General features: G+C 36.3%; 1 protein-coding gene across 4 annotated transcripts in view; it reads left to right on the top strand.

Moving 5' to 3' along the window:
- Window positions 1-15,896, top strand: part of CNTLN (centlein) — a 370,048-nt gene that overhangs the window by 319,150 nt on the left and 35,002 nt on the right. For all 4 annotated transcript variants that reach the window (XM_019555081.1, XM_019555079.1, XM_019555082.1 and 1 more), the window contains 4 exons: window positions 4,855-4,952; window positions 6,553-6,679; window positions 8,365-8,502; window positions 8,896-9,081. In XM_019555081.1, coding sequence (XP_019410626.1) covers window positions 4,855-4,952; window positions 6,553-6,679; window positions 8,365-8,502; window positions 8,896-9,081 — 549 coding nt within the window. The remainder of the gene's footprint in view (window positions 1-4,854; window positions 4,953-6,552; window positions 6,680-8,364; window positions 8,503-8,895; window positions 9,082-15,896) is intronic.

Here is a 15,896-nt window from a genome sequence, read left to right as displayed (position 1 = left end):
CTTTTTTAGAGCTATGCTCTTACTGCGTGTTCCGGCTGTGTCTAGTGCTTTCTTGGTTCCTCGCTGCTTAGCGGCTGTCCCTTCTGTCACTTCCACAGACACAAACCACAAAACAGGAGCTTAACTTGTTTTTGATTGTCTCGAATGAAGGGTAGTTGCACCTAACCTTTAACAGTACACTGATGATTTAAAATATTTTGTCTGTGAGCTAAATCCTTGTTCAGTACTAAATCCTTGTTCAGGCCAACATCTCATTGATTTTAATGGAAGCTTTACCTGAATAAGGACTGGGTTTCAAAAGCCCCCAAAACTTATAGAAGGCTTGAGAACATGGCCATATATTTGCAGTATAAACTACCTGTATGTTGTAAATGTTTTATATTACATATAGAGATATAATAATTGTAAATAAATTTGTTACATTCAAGGCTTTTTACCTGGAAGGTTCTGAATTTAGAACACTTTCCCCTGTATCTTTTGATGATACTTGCACCAAAAAAAGAGCTAGGTTCCTTGATCCCTTGTAGAAAAACATAGTACGTTAGAGTTGAGTCATAGCAGATAAGCAACAGAGCAGGGAATGCTTTTCAAACACTTTATTTTAAAATGTTATATTTAGTTGTACATACATATATTGTTAAGGATGTGGGATCTTAAAATAGTTATTTGCATTCACCCGTGGCAGAAGAATGTTTCTGATCTATTGATGTATAATGGCAAACATAATATTGTATCTAGGGACAGTTTTCTTTCCATGACAGATCATTCTTTTGTTTCTTTTCTACTGTATTGCTGAAAGTATTTTCAAGGAAACAACATCCTTGTTCCTAATAAAGAGTTGCTGAGTGAAAACTGAGTGAAAACTGAATTTGATGGCACATCTCTATCTGTAATGTGATGAATTTCAGGGAATTTCAAGGACCTGAGGGATGAGACAATGAGGATAAGAGTTAAGGTTGAGATTGGGATTTTGGGTTGGGCTGGGTACTGTAGAACTTCTTCTGCCTATAGCACTGCATAAAAATCCTGTCAGCCTTATTTTAGGTGAAATTAAGGTGTTGGAATTCTACTCCCCTATTCTACCCAGACTCTCCAAATAGCGCCCTTGCCTCCCTCTAGTCAGCCCCCTACCCAGCTGGACCTCTTGCTGCCAGAAGGAGAGGTATGGCAGGAGCAGAGTGAAGACCTGTTTGGGTATACAGCTCTGCCTGTGTAAAGTGAAAAGATATGTGACCCCCTAACTGTAATGCAAAAAATAGTTCAAAACTTGCATGCTTTTCTTGCAGGCAGAGCCTCACTCAGGCTTCCTTTCACTTCCCAACAAAGTGTAAAGGCCTCTTCTGGAAGTAGGATGCTGAACAGCCTTTGACTAAATATGTAACTTTTCAAACAAGGAAGGGGCTGGGATGCAGATTTTAACTGGCCAGCATGCTGTGTGACCTAATTAAAATGTACTTGCTAGATAGACCCATCCCGCAGTACCCTGGTGGTATTAACCAGAACCGGCCTTTCTCAACATTTGAACTTTGACTTCAGTCCCCACCCCTGCCTCTTCCTGTCTTGGTCTCATATTAAAGTGTCCCTGGAATTTCATCCCCTACTCCTTAGACTTTTGTTTAAGTCTTAGGCGTCACACTCAAAAATTTTATACATCTGTTATATAGCCAGTCTGGCATCTCTTAGGAGCCAGAACCATGCCTCCTGCTTGTCCCAGTTTTTCCCCACTCATTTGTTTCTTAGTGGTTGCCACTTGTTTTTCCTCTTCTCTGACTTTTGTGCCATCCCTTAGCTCATCTTCCCAAAACTGGGGCTCTCTTTCTATTGGGCATGTATTCCACACTACTCTTCTTACTCTCAAACTCCTAGAAGCCTCAGTTACTTCCCAAAACATGAAGAGTAAAAGATTTGGTCTAAAACTTTAAAGGTATCAGAACTTGCTGTTGAGCAAATTGAGTGCAAACAATTTGCTTAAGATTTATCATGAACACTTATGATACCAACCCAGAGTTACTCAGTTTCTGCTTGATTTTGATTCAAGCAAACTCTCTTTGAAGTATAATAGAGTTGTAATATCCTATCTAAATTAGTGGGAATTGACTTCAGTAAGGAGCTCAGGTTTGGCTGATATTTGGGACGTTTGATAATATGGTAACTTTGGCATTTGGTACAAGTATCTTGTTTCTTTTGAATGGCAACAAAATATCTATAAGAAAGCATGCTCTTAAAAGCATTTCCAAGTGGATATCCTGTTGCTAATTATAAATACAAATACAGCTTCTTAAACATACTTTGTGTCCCGTTTTGCACAGATATCTCAAGCCCGTGGAAGAGGGTTTAACATTCTAAATATAAAAGTTTAAATTGGGTATAAAGAATTGATACCTGGAATCCACATGATCTGTCAGAACACTTGTATATGGATTTCCATATTCTACCTCAGAAAAAAGGCTTGACCCTTTCTGTGCTGCATTTACATTTTCTTAGTACCTCATGGGCAGACATTTTATCTCTGGCAGGACGCACAGGAAATACAGTCGCGAACCAAAAATCCTTTTCTACTGAGCCCCCTTTGTACTAGATCAGCTCTCTTTGTTTAACAAATCAGTATTTGTCTAACATATCCTGGCCGCATGTACTGGGGCTGTGCTGCCTATGTGCAGAAGGATGTAACAAAGGTGACAGAAAAAATACAAAGACCCATGGTTTCCACCCAGAGAACCTTGGTTTCTCTAGCAAATCCTTGTTGCCAGGGCTAGTTGGAAATAAGATCCCGACCTGCTTCTCCTAACTCTTTTTACCCAAGTCTGCCTGGAAAAAGAAATTCCTTCCCCTTCCATGTCACCCCCTATGGCTTCTTTGCACAGGAAAAGACAATTCCTCTCTGGGTAATACTTGTATAGCCATTATAAAAAGCTTTACTTAGTTTCTAAGAATGTGCAGAGGCCAACTTATCACACAAAGATTTATGTTCATGTCTAAGATGTAAACCCGTATAACTGGGTATTCTGCTTCAGTCTAATGAAAGTCAAGCAAGGTAATTCAGTAAATATTCTGATACTTTTTACCTTGTTAACATTTTTCTGGTTAAATCTGTCCTTTTCAGGATCTAGTGAGATGTTGAACCCAGAAATATTGGTATCCTAGGCATGCTTTAACCACATTAGAATGTTTCATGTTGTGTAATAAATCACTGGGGCTCAAATTCATTAAGAAAAATCCTGCAGTCCTTACTCAGCCAAAATGCTACCGATCTTTGTCACAACACAAAAATGGTTATTACATTCCTCTTCTCTTTTTGGTTTTAAATCTATGCGTTATTCTTTATCCTTCACAGTATGCCTATATTTACCAGCGTGTATGCGGATGCGCATGCACACACAAACATATACACACAGTTTTTTAAATTAAAATATTCTACTTTCAGGTTAGACTTACTGCCATGTTTTTCTAATTTTTACTTTTAAAAAAATGTTAAACTAAAATAATTATAAATTAAAGACTCCAGAGAGCAAAGAATAAGCAGCATTACTGCAAAAGTGAGTAGCCAACATTTTCTGTTTAAAAAGAAAAATGAGAGGGAAGCTATAGTTTTAGGAAGGAGACAGTATATAGTATTAAAGCAGTACTTTACACCTATCTATACACACAAAAGTCTGTTCCTCTCTAGGTGCATAGTGTTGTGCATGGTATTCCCTTTAATGTTAATGAGCATTACAAACCTTCACTGAGAAGGGAAATTTTCCTCAAGTACCTTTACTGCCTGTCTGATCTATTTGCTCCCTGTTATAGATTTGATGGGTAAATTCCCAAAGCACAACACAATGGCTGAATCTGCAGAAATGTACATACCCACACACACACATTGCATGTGCATTTTCCATCTATGTACTTTTTTTACTATGCTGTTTTCTTAGGGGTTTCAAAGTCTAATTTGTTCTTATGTACTAGTTTTTTTAATTTCAGCTCTTAATACATTTATTTTAACCTGAAATAACATGGATATTTACATTTATTTCTTTTTCTACCCACCTCTTAAATTGATCTCTACCTAATCCTGGGCCAGAACATCCCCTGTCCATTCACACACAACAGAGTTTCTGCTTGCAGATCTCTTACTGTATAGAGCAGGAAAAAACAGATAACACTGACCACCTCTAACTCTCATCTGAGATGAACAGCCATTCACTGAAATTAGACCTGGTTAAATGTTTAGGACTGGTACTTCCCTTATACAAACTAACAATTTTTATACTGAAATCTAACCAGAAGAGTAATACACCTTGGAGAGGGAACAGCTACAAAGAACAGTAGAGCACCAGCTGTTTTTGGAGTCTGACTCCTTGTGCTTGTATATCCTTGATCAAAAGGATTAGAAGGAACCATTATTTGAAGGATCTGGACCCCACTTCGAGCCCATATACATCCTGGTAGGGAGAGTACTGTTTTAAAAAAAACAACAAACCCTTAACAAGATGAACCTGGTAGAAATTTACTTGCCTCCTGCCTACTTATGCCTCCTATTGACTACCGTGTGCAGAGGGATATCTAGTTTGGTGAGGTACAAAAATCCTACTTGTACCCTACAAAACATAAATTCATAATTGATGGATATTGTCAGGCAAGAAATTAGTTTTGGGTTTGCCTTCAAAGGGAAAGACTTGTGATAAATTAAAACTAAGACTGTTCTTTTGTACAACCTCACAGATACTAATTATTCTTTAATAACATTAATCAAAAATAGACTAAATTTATTCCACGAGCCCTTTTTATTTTAAACAAATTCATTATTGGTTATACCTCAGATAATATTTAATCCACTTTTATTTATGTTTTAATAATTTTTTTTCCGTCTAGAATGCAAACAATGAAATCACTAAACAGTCAACCACCATTAAGTCTTTGAAAAATGAAGTACAAGAGAAAGAAGAAGGGATGCGGGAACTACAAGAAAAGTATGTTCTGTCCTCTATTCATTGTGGTTGGTGCCACCCTGTGGCAGATAAGAGCTTATACCGCTATTAAGTGTTTCAAACCCAGACTTGTTAAGAGAACCTTTTCTTTTTACCTCCTCTTTTTCATAATCTTGCCTCTGTTATGCGAGGTTTTTTTAGAAAATCAGAGCAGTACATGCTAAGATCACATTTTATATAAACTGATGAGTGATTACCTGGCTACCATTTCTGCATTTCAATAAGAATATCTAAAGTCAGGATTCAGACCCCAGAGTCGACTTAAGTTATCCTTGATGTACACAGCACTGCTAAAAGCAATCTTTCAAATACAGTAATTCTTTGCCTAGGGGCTAAGAGACATGTCAAGGTTTAGATGCTTAAACTGGATTAAATATCCAGTCTTACATGTGTAAAAAGTGCAAAAGGACAGTTGTGTTTGTTTAGATTTGAATTGATTAAGGGTTATTTTATGTTTGGAATTCATGTGTATTGGCTTGACACATGCTATTGAGACTTTTCTTTTTCCTACCTGCAGATATAATATTGTTCTTTACTTACGTTAGGATATAAATGTACTCTATCAGAACATTAACGACTTCCATGTCTGACCAGAAGATTTTAAAAATTAATCTAACTCTACACAATTTTTTTTTTTTTTTTAGAGAAACATTAAACATTTTCTGTATTGATGCAGTTTGCTCATTTCAAATGTAAAGGACTCTTTAAAACACTTTAGTAGTGTATATTTTCTATTAATTAGTACATTAAGATAAAATTAGGGAAGGCTTCAACTATTATATTTCAAATCAGAATAAAAATATTGTGATTGTTTATCATACTGTTTTTACATAGCAAATACTGCATTGCTTGTCAGATGTATTCCTGCTAATCACCTCAATAATATTAATACGACAATTCAAATGCAAAATATGTGAAGGCATTTACTGTACCACAGTTCTCTTGCTGGTTTTATACAGCATTAATGTGTGATAGCAACACTGCTTTATGCCTGAAAATACCATTTATTCATTTTGTTTTATAGGGAAAAAGAAGCATAGTGATGTGCTTATATTAATAAATTACTCAGTGTATATGTGTAAAATACTAATTTATTCTCCTGCTGGAGAAGCATTTCATAAGGCATACAATCCCGTATCATATAACATTTAAAATATGTCAGAGGAGGTGTAAGCTTTATTTTTTAAGATACTTCTGTGAAAAATGGTGTGTGTGTTGATTTTGAGTGTTTTGTAGGAAATAATTTGAAATTACAGACCAGTCTGAAAGGAACCTATACAGTGAAACATTTTTCCTTTATTGATGTGAACAATTGACTTTCGTAAATGGAAATTCCACCTGTTTTTAAATGATTGAAAAATATATACCACATAATAATAATTTTCCCTAATTCATTAGTTTACATTTTTTCAGTAAGTGCATTGCTTTCACTAAAACCTTTAAAACTATTTACCCAAACGATTGTCTTTTATTTAGAGAATAAGCTTTAGAAATTAATGTCCACTGCATTCAAACATTTAAGTGTTTAAAGTAACTAGATATTAAGAGCTGTGATTCGTGTAATTTTTCCTCTTATTTCCAGGATTTCTCGGATGGAGAAAGACTTAAATATGAAAAGACATTTGATAGAAGACTTGAGGTCTCGGCTAAAAGCAAACCAGGAAAATGAAAAACTCAATAGGGAAGCAATCGAAACTCTTGAGAAAAGGGTACCTCTTCTATATTATTCATATTTAAACCACAAAAAAAAAAAGATTCTATTTGGATTGCACAAATTATTCTACCACACCAGATTTGCAGTGCAAATATACAATTTAAAGACTAGAATAAATTTAATTACCTTTTTGTAATTACTGTCCATTTGAGTTTTTACAAAATTGTAATGTTATGACTGCTTTAATTCACCACAATTCATTGTACAAATATGTAACTATAAAGCATTAAAAAACTCAGTGTTGGTATTTGATGTATGTAATCTAGCGGGAATGTTTTGCACTTTCCAACACAAAATGCATTGAAGATCAAATAAGGATTTTTTCTCTATGACATTCAGATGCACAAAATGTACCTATGTAGATCCTCTGTCTACTGTGGTTAAATGTAGTATTTTAGACCACCTAAATTAATTGCTTGTATTGCAGTATTATCAATGATCCAAAATTCAAGTTTTATTATTCCGTATCTTGATTATGTATTTAAGTAAAGCTAAAAGTCATTATCCAAATTTCTTTCCTTAATATATTGTGGCATTCATGGAAACAGGAAAAACTGCAGTTATGATAAAACATCTTTAACGGTATCTTTCAAAATACTATATTGTAGTGTGGCCCCTCAGTCCTGACAAAGGGAGCTGACAGGGGGGAGCTGTAGTCTTGATGAGTATATAACCCCAAAATAGCAATAAACAATTTGCCAAGCAAGAAGTACTTATATTCTCTTAGAAAGCGGCTGCTGGCTGAACAGCTCATATGGTAGCCTCTGCTTGAAGTCATTAAGCTTTGTCAGCTCCAGAGAGAGCTACTCTCTTACCCTCTATGCCAGAGATAAGGTGTCATTAAGGAATCCTCAGTCAGAGGGGTGTGCGGGGGAATAAAGAAGAGAGGAAGGAGCAAGATAAATACCTGGTTTTGTTTTTAGAGAAAACAGTTGAGAATTCAATGCTGTAATTTGTTCTTCTGCATTGCTCTTTGAGTATTTTTAGCATCCCATTTTTCAGTTTGAACAGGCGCAGAGCCTGTGTGTTTCTTTGATAATTATTTATAGAGGATCAACTTGATAAATTTGACATTATCTTTAACTGAAGATCAAAGAAATTCCCTGATACTGTATATTACCTGTAGAGCTGTGTGATTAATAGCATCTGTCATCAGAACTGAATGATTTTCTCAGAATATTCTTTCATTCTGATTTAGCCTAAATCAGTCCTCACTACACATGACAAAGTTATTATGAGTTATCCAGGAGACTGTACATGCTATCCCATCACAGACAATTACCATTTTCCCAGCTAAGTTTTGATTAGCATATGGTTTTTTCCCCTGTGCTTAAAAAGATTGGAAATTGTATCTTAGCTTGTTTCATAAGCAAAATATGTCTAAAAGCTCTAATCCAGGAAGTAAATTTAAGAGCTTTTTTCATACATCATACCTGTCTAGACTCTCAGTTTTCATGCAGCCAAATTGTGTACAAACTAATCTCTGGCTGGATCAGTTCCTGCTACATATTATGTTCCTATTGTAATTGCTGAAAATTCAACTAAGTTTTAGTTGAAGCATCAATTTGTACAGTAAAAGCAAAAATACTTTTATTTGTTATTTTGGTTTTTGTTTGCTCTTTTTTAATTTAAAAAAGCAAATTGCTTTAGCTGATAATGTGGTTATTCTTTTTATTTCAGGTAAAGGCACTGACTGAAGATTGTTCAAACAAGAAAACATCAATTGATTCATTAAAGCAAAGGCTTAATGTAGCTATAAAAGAGAAGTCACAGTATGAACAGATGTATCGCAAAACTAAAGAGGAATTGGGGAAAAAGGTATTTTTGTTAAAGTTTGGCTAGTTTTAATATAGAGTGTATTTATTGCCTATTTTTCCTTCACTACTTCATGTTCATTATTTATTTATTTTTCAAATGAAAAGTTACGAAGTCAGCTGTTTAAAATTTGTAAACATTTGCAAAAGAATGTTAAACAGAATAATAGTAACGTATCTCAGTGTGTGATTTCATTTACTTGGGCTGAAGCTGTATCATATTATTGCTGATAATTCAGACATTAAACATGAATGTAACATCTGGAGATTCCTGTGGAATGGCATTTATAACAGAATGCCCTATAATGTTAATTTATTTGTATTTTTAGTCTAAAATTACTTCATAGTTCCCTGCCTGTGTCAGTACCAGTGCCATTTTCCTATTGATATATTTCAGGATCTGAGGCTTACAAATCTAGAAGAAAAAATGATTGAAGCTGAATGTGCCATGACTGAACTTGAGACTGCTGCTTCTCAACAACTCCATGGCTTGGCAAAGCAAAGTGGCCAGGCTCTGGAAGTAGTGCAGAAGAAACTTCTGCTGGCCAATGATAAAGTGGAAGAATTCATCACATTTGTAAAGGTTGGAATGTTGATTCCCTTTTGATTGCTCATCTAAACACAGGAAGTCTCTGGAAGTAGCAGAACAAATCTTTTTAGATTTTTGTGTTCTCTGTTGTTTGCTGCAATCTCTGCAGCTCTCCTGTTGGCCCAGTATCATTCCTCTTCAGGAGTGTGAAATGGGTGGAAACAGATTACTTGAGAGAGGCCCAATCACTCCCTCCTTCACTGTAGGCTTTCAAGAATTGGAAGGTCATCCTTTGTGTCAGACTAAGGTTGTTAACTGCCCAAGAGAAAATGACATTACAATTTTATGTCAGATTAGTGTAGAATAAATATTTTAACTCTTTACATCTTTAGGCATATTTTACTACGGATTACATAGTTTGTTGCAAATGCACACAGATTTTTATGTAAATATAAAATAGAGAACTTTGGTATTACTAAATTTAAATAACCTTTTAAAATAATTTGTACAGTATTCTGTGCTTATGATACATTCATTTTGGGCATTTGCCAACAGATTGGTGTATAATGACAGGCATATAGTATGTGCTTGTATATGCAGTTCGGTAGACAGTAGTTCCAAGTATAGGAACTAATACTGGACTTCGCTGAGCAAACTTATGTGTTAGTATTTTATAGATTACAATATAAAGACCAAATATCTATCTCAGACTTTTCTAAAGTGCCCACAGTATCTAACTTCAGTACTCATAAATAGGAATCATAATGCATTTTTGTATGAACAAATTTAAAGTATATACTTACCCTTTTACCCAACTGACTACTGAGACCCAAAGCCTCTATAGGGTGCAGCCACTAATCAGACACATTTTTTCAGGTCTGTTACTTTGTCAAGTAGAGGGCAGTGACAGTCAAACACTGTTGCAATAGAGCAGACAAATAGATATATGTAGTAGACTTTCATCTATATAGTACCGTAATTTATGAATAAGTGTGTGGTGGATTGTAATAAATTGAAAGTTAAATGGAATGTTTATACGTAGTATGTTTCATCTTGAAAGGTCTGTAAAATGTAATATTAGTCAAGCTTGCTTTATTGTTAAAACAGGTCATTCTAGATGGGATTTGCACACACATGACTTTGGCCCAACTCTGCTCCTATTGAAAATAATTGCAAAATTCATGTCGACTTTAGTGGGTTAGTTATGCCAGGGATGAATGCTTTTGAAAATTCCACCCTTAAACAATATGTGAGTTAAAGGTATAGGACTTCAAAAAGTGGATAGAACTTACTGACACAAATACTGTATTTTTTCACATCTAATGCTCTCTTTTCCCCCAAAATTCAGCCCCCAAAATTGGGTACATTTATAAGTGGGGAAGCTGTTTTCTTCATCAGGAAAGAACAAAGCCTGGAGCCTATGCATGCCACTTAGTTGCTAAGATAGTTGCCATTTGTGCTGGCTCAAAAAGCTGAAGGGGCAGAGCCCTGTGTTAACCCTCTCACAACCATACCTATTGGCCAAGCACTGCAGCTTGTTCCTGAAGAGCAGTTTTGCTGCTGGTATTATCTTGTGGTATGAAACCAAGATTTTATTACAGGAGCTTATTTAAAACCTATGTATAGTAAAGAAGTAACTGTCTTGCTGCAACTTTGGAAGTTTCTGGGCCTAACCTCATGTGACAAAGTAAGCCCTCCTGGAAACACAGAGTAAAAGTAGTATTGCATCCCAGAAGAGCCCTACCAGGAAGTTCCTGCTGCCTATTTCCTTTTCCTAAATTATCTCGTAGGATGCCACACTTCTTGGACACTGTGTTCCCTGGAAGATTTAGGCTGTTATACAGTGGGCCACAACTCTGGAAAAATCTTTCTTTTCTACATTATGCCTTGCAAAACAAGGCCTGTGTTTTATTTGGGGGCCTATGGCGTGTGAGAAAATGCGGTAAAACTTATGGTTGTATAACAAGTATTTCTCCTATTTTTTCAAAAGTTGGTTGTGAAAGTGAAAGATGTAATTTGCTAGCCTTCTTCTGCTAGCTTGTTATGTGGATGATCTGAAGCTGATGTCAGCACCAGCCATTGTCTATGATTCAGAAGCGTATTGACTCTTCTTGCATCATATTAATAGTGTGCTGGATGAAAATATACAGTTTTCTAACATGGGACATTTATGGGGTTTTTGTTCCCACTTTTTTGCCATATTTACCATATTTTCTCTAATCTAAGTGATCCTGAATTGAAGACAACCCCTCAATAATTAGATTCTATACATGGAAACATTATTAATTTGTTATAATTAGTCATCTTTAATTCATCCGTCCAACTGCTGCAAGGGGACAGGCAGTGGTGAGGCAGGAGGTATGGGGAGTCAAGCAACTTGACTCCTGCTTGTGCCTGTCCCTTTGCCCCCTCTACCCACTGCCTGCCTCCATGTATTCTTGGGTCTCCCCTTCCCCCAGCCTCTACTCCCCACTTTCCCCCCCAGCCTCTGTTTCACATTCACAGGTTCTATCTGCAGTCTAGTCTGGGGTACAGTGCATGGCCCAAGCCCACCCATAGCAGCCATATGGGCTGTGTACCACTGCTATGGGGCCAGGCTGGAGCCACGCTCAGTGCCCCAGGCTGCAGCATGCACAGAGCCTGATGGTGCAGAGACAGGGTTAGTTAGGCAGGAGAGCAGAGGCTCTGTGGGGCAGGGAGTAGATAGGGAGGGAAGAGGCTGCAGGGGGGGAATGGCAGGGTACAGAGGCAGCAGAGAGGAACAGATGACAGGCAGCAGTTGCAGCTATGTCTCTGAGCACAAACCACACCAGCTGCCTGCCCCCACCCCCGTACTCATTTCTAAGACAAGGGACTTTTTTCTCCAGGGTAAATGGGAGGAGAAACCTCATCTTGGACTCAAGTGAATATGGTATTAATGCCTAAAGTAATGAAGATGTATATTAACTCAAATCCATCAATTTTTAGTTCCTTTGTTTCTTTCATAAAACTAGTGAACATATTGATGAAACACAAATGGTCTTATTCTAGTTTCATTCACTCTAAATTTGGAGTAACTTCATTAAAGTCAGTTATACTGAATGTATGTTAACTGGAAGAGATGAGTCAGAGTTAGCATGTTGTCCCATGCTCCTTTCTCCCTCTAGATTCCCTTACATTATTTCACTTACTTTAAAGTACTGATGTCTTTTAAGCACATTTTTCCACTGAGTAATTTGACTTGGGGAGACATACCATTATTCTTATTGTAACAAATTAAAACTAGGATATTTTCCCTAATCCAGTCTCTGAAGAGTATAATGCTCCAAATGCAATGTATGGGGTGGGAAAAACTGTTTTCATAAATAGCAAATTCGCTGTGAGGCAGTTCATTTATTCTATACTAGAAAATTGGCTCCTTTCCGTATTTTACTCATGGACTAATAGAGATTTTCAGTCATCCTAAACAGGCAATGCCTATATTTTGTCTTCTTGGAGTGAAAACAGAAAATATAATGGCAAGGATAGAATTCTAAAGTTGTCTTGCAAGTCTCCACTTAAGATGATGCACACTGGAACCAATGACATGGCATTACATGAAATGACACTCTTTACAGAATATGTCAGCGGTTGTCAAAGAGAGCCAAAGAGAAGAAAACAGTGAGTGATCTTCCCATTAATCCTTTTAGTCCCTTGAGTGAAGAAAGACAAAAAATGCTGGTAGCAACTATTAGCTGTGAAGCTGGTAGGTTTGCTATTGTACTTAGGCTATATGTGTGGGATAGGGAGCTACGTAAAAGGGGTGGCCTGCAACTGATATGCAGAGATACTTCTGTCCTTAGTTAAACACTAACTGTATATAGCACTTCAAACAACCAATGCAGGTAGAAGGCTTTAAAAAGAAAAATGTGACACAGATTTAAATAAGTTGAACCAATGTAATGTCAGACAAAGAATATGAAAATAATATTTTTCAGTTTATTTTAGGACTTTGGATAACAAACAAGGAATTGAAAATCTCATGGAATTAAAATAGTGTATTTACTCAAATACAAGATGATTCCCGCCCCTCTTCCCCCCCGCCCAAATCAGCATGGAGAAATAAGCCTGTCATTTTCATTCGCATACAACAAAACCACATTAAATACATTATCTATTTTTGAACTGCTACTAAAAGTAGCATGTGCTCGGTAATGGAAACAACTATGAAGTTGACTAAATGAAGCCAACACTTACTATAAAATACATAGCCCATACTGGGCAAACACGCTGATGGGACTCTACCATAAGAATAAGTTAGCGCAACCCATCTGAGTAAGATATATGATGGTGCCCATTGAGCACAGTCTGCCTCAGCACTGACTCTTTTTAAAGTCATGATGAGCCACTACACTGTATACATTTCAACTGCCTCTTCACTCCCACAGCTGAGCTGAACCTTTCTTTCCTGTTTCCAGTGATTCCTATTTCTTAAATGTCTGGCAAACATCACCAAATGGGGCCCCAAAAAGAATCTTTCTGTTGCTCCCTCTCTCAGGTTGTCACATATGATTAGTGTGGCTTCAGGGTAAAGCTAGACCAAGTTGTCCTATGCCTCATCTATATCTACATTTTTGGAGGATCTCAGGATTGGTGACAAGAACACCTGTTTCTAGTTTTGAGTAGGGGGCTATTTAAAATGTGGGTTCTTTGTGAAAGGTATCCGGAGTATACACACATACTGAGCAGGGCAGAACTGTGGGGCCAGCATGACTTGAAACACTGTAGTCTTTGCTGGGGCCCAGCCCAGTGAACCATATAGTAAATCCTTCGCCTTGTGGTATTGGACTATATACAGTACAAACTAAAAGATCCATGTTCTAATTAGCCCCCCATACTGTATTTATAAGCAAGCACAAAAGTGTTGCTTAAAATGCTTAAATGTATGTTTATGGAGTACCTACGCTAAAACTTGTAGCAGTTTCAAAAGAGGTAAAATGCATCCATCCTGAATGAACTGAGTCTATAGGTACTATATATGCAAATTGATACAGCAAAACTTGATGGGATGAGTTACATGGTTATGAAGTAAAACTCTCTACCAGTTCAGGAAAGATAGAAAGAGTAGGCAGTGAGAGAGAAGGAATAGAACTGTTTTCTGAAGACACGGTTACTTGTTTCAGAGTAATTGATAACTCAGAGCCACAGGGTCCTGAATGCATTTGGATCAATGTATTTATTAATACAGCTTTGGAGGGGGTACAGATGGTTTTCTATTATGCACCACCAAATTACATTTGAGAACAGGATGAGATTCTATTTAAGCACCTGCCTGTAATGTATAGAAAGAAAATGAGGTTGTTTTGAGTTATTTAATTTGAAGGGTGATGTTCTGGTGGTTCCACAGAGTTATTACCATTAGTTCTTCTTTTGCACCACTTGGCGTAACTCTATTTTGGACCTCATTATAATGGATAGAGATGAATTAATTATGTCCCACTTAAATTCAGTATAGGCAAAGGAAAAATTCTTAGTTCAAGTTATTCAAAATTTTATTAATGATCTGGAAGTAAATAAAAAATTGTGCCAATGAAAGTTATGGATGAGGAAGATTGGAAAAATGGTAATATGTTTTAATGTAGGAGAATGCGTAATTATACAGCTGAGCAGGGAATGCCAACCAAACCTGCAAAATACGAAGTTGTATCCTGGAACGAAATAATTGAAAAGGACTTAGGGGTCATGTAAACACTGAGCATAAGCTTCTAATGCAGTATTGTGGTAAAAAGTGGACAACACAATCCTTGGATGTATAAAAGAGGAATGAGTGGTGTAGTGAGATGATTTTGCCATTACATACAGAATTGGTGAGATCAGTACTGAAATATTTTGTACAGTTTTAATATCCATATTTAAAGGATGTTAAAAATAGGAGAATGCAAAGTAAAACACCATTAAATGATTTGAGAGTTGGAGAGAAAAATCAGGCTTAGTCCTTATTCTTATTAGTTTAAGAAGAAATAGTTTATGAGGTAACTTGACTACAGCATGCAGGTGTTTTCCTGGAGAAGAAAATACTAGGCACTAAAATGCTCTTTGGTCTAATGGTGAAAGGCATAAGAAGAACTAATGGTTGGAACAAAATCTATACATATTCAAACTTCAAATAAGACACTAATTTTTAGGAGTGGGGATGATCAACTACTGAAACAAACTACTAAGAGAAGAGTCATCTTCTCTATCTCCTGATGTCTTCAGGTCAAGAGCAGCTATTTTTCTAGAAGATATGCTTAAGCCAGACACAGGTTACCTAGATCAGTGGAAAAGAAAACCAAACCATGATACAGACCAAATTTTAAATGATCTAATGGTCCCTTTTGACTTTAAACACCATAAATCTATGAACTCTAGTACATCTTATTGCTACATCTTTATGTTTTAGCTTCTTTGTTCTAAATTCACGTTTTTCTGTTAATTTTTCACCAATTTCAGCTCTTACCCCACACTTGATTCCTTTGCATTTTTTTCCACTAAACTATGGGTTTTGTCTTCTCTTACTTCTGCTTATTCTTCCTCTTGCCATGTAAGGTGCCCCTGCCAAAAATTCAAGTACTTTACTGATTTGTTCCAATGCAAATTTATTTACCCCTTTTCAAAAACATATTACCATTTTTCCAATCTTCCTCATCCATAACTTTCATTGGCACAATTTTTTATTTACTTCCAGATCATTAATAAAATTTTGAATAACTTGAACTAAGAATTTTTCCTTTGCCTATACTGAATTTAAGTGGGACATAATTAATTCATCTCTATCCATTATAATGAGGTCCAAAATAGAGTTACGCCAAGTGGTGCAAAACACCATGGGTGTTTGTAAAATCATCATCTATAATTATTGAAACTGAAAG

This window comes from Crocodylus porosus, unplaced genomic scaffold (assembly GCF_001723895.1).
Source record: "Crocodylus porosus isolate Cpor-Errol unplaced genomic scaffold, CroPor_comp1, whole genome shotgun sequence".
Lineage (NCBI taxonomy): Eukaryota > Metazoa > Chordata > Crocodylia > Crocodylidae > Crocodylus > Crocodylus porosus.
The sequence above is the reverse complement of the archived record's forward strand: the minus strand, read 5'-3'. Positions and strand labels throughout refer to the sequence as shown.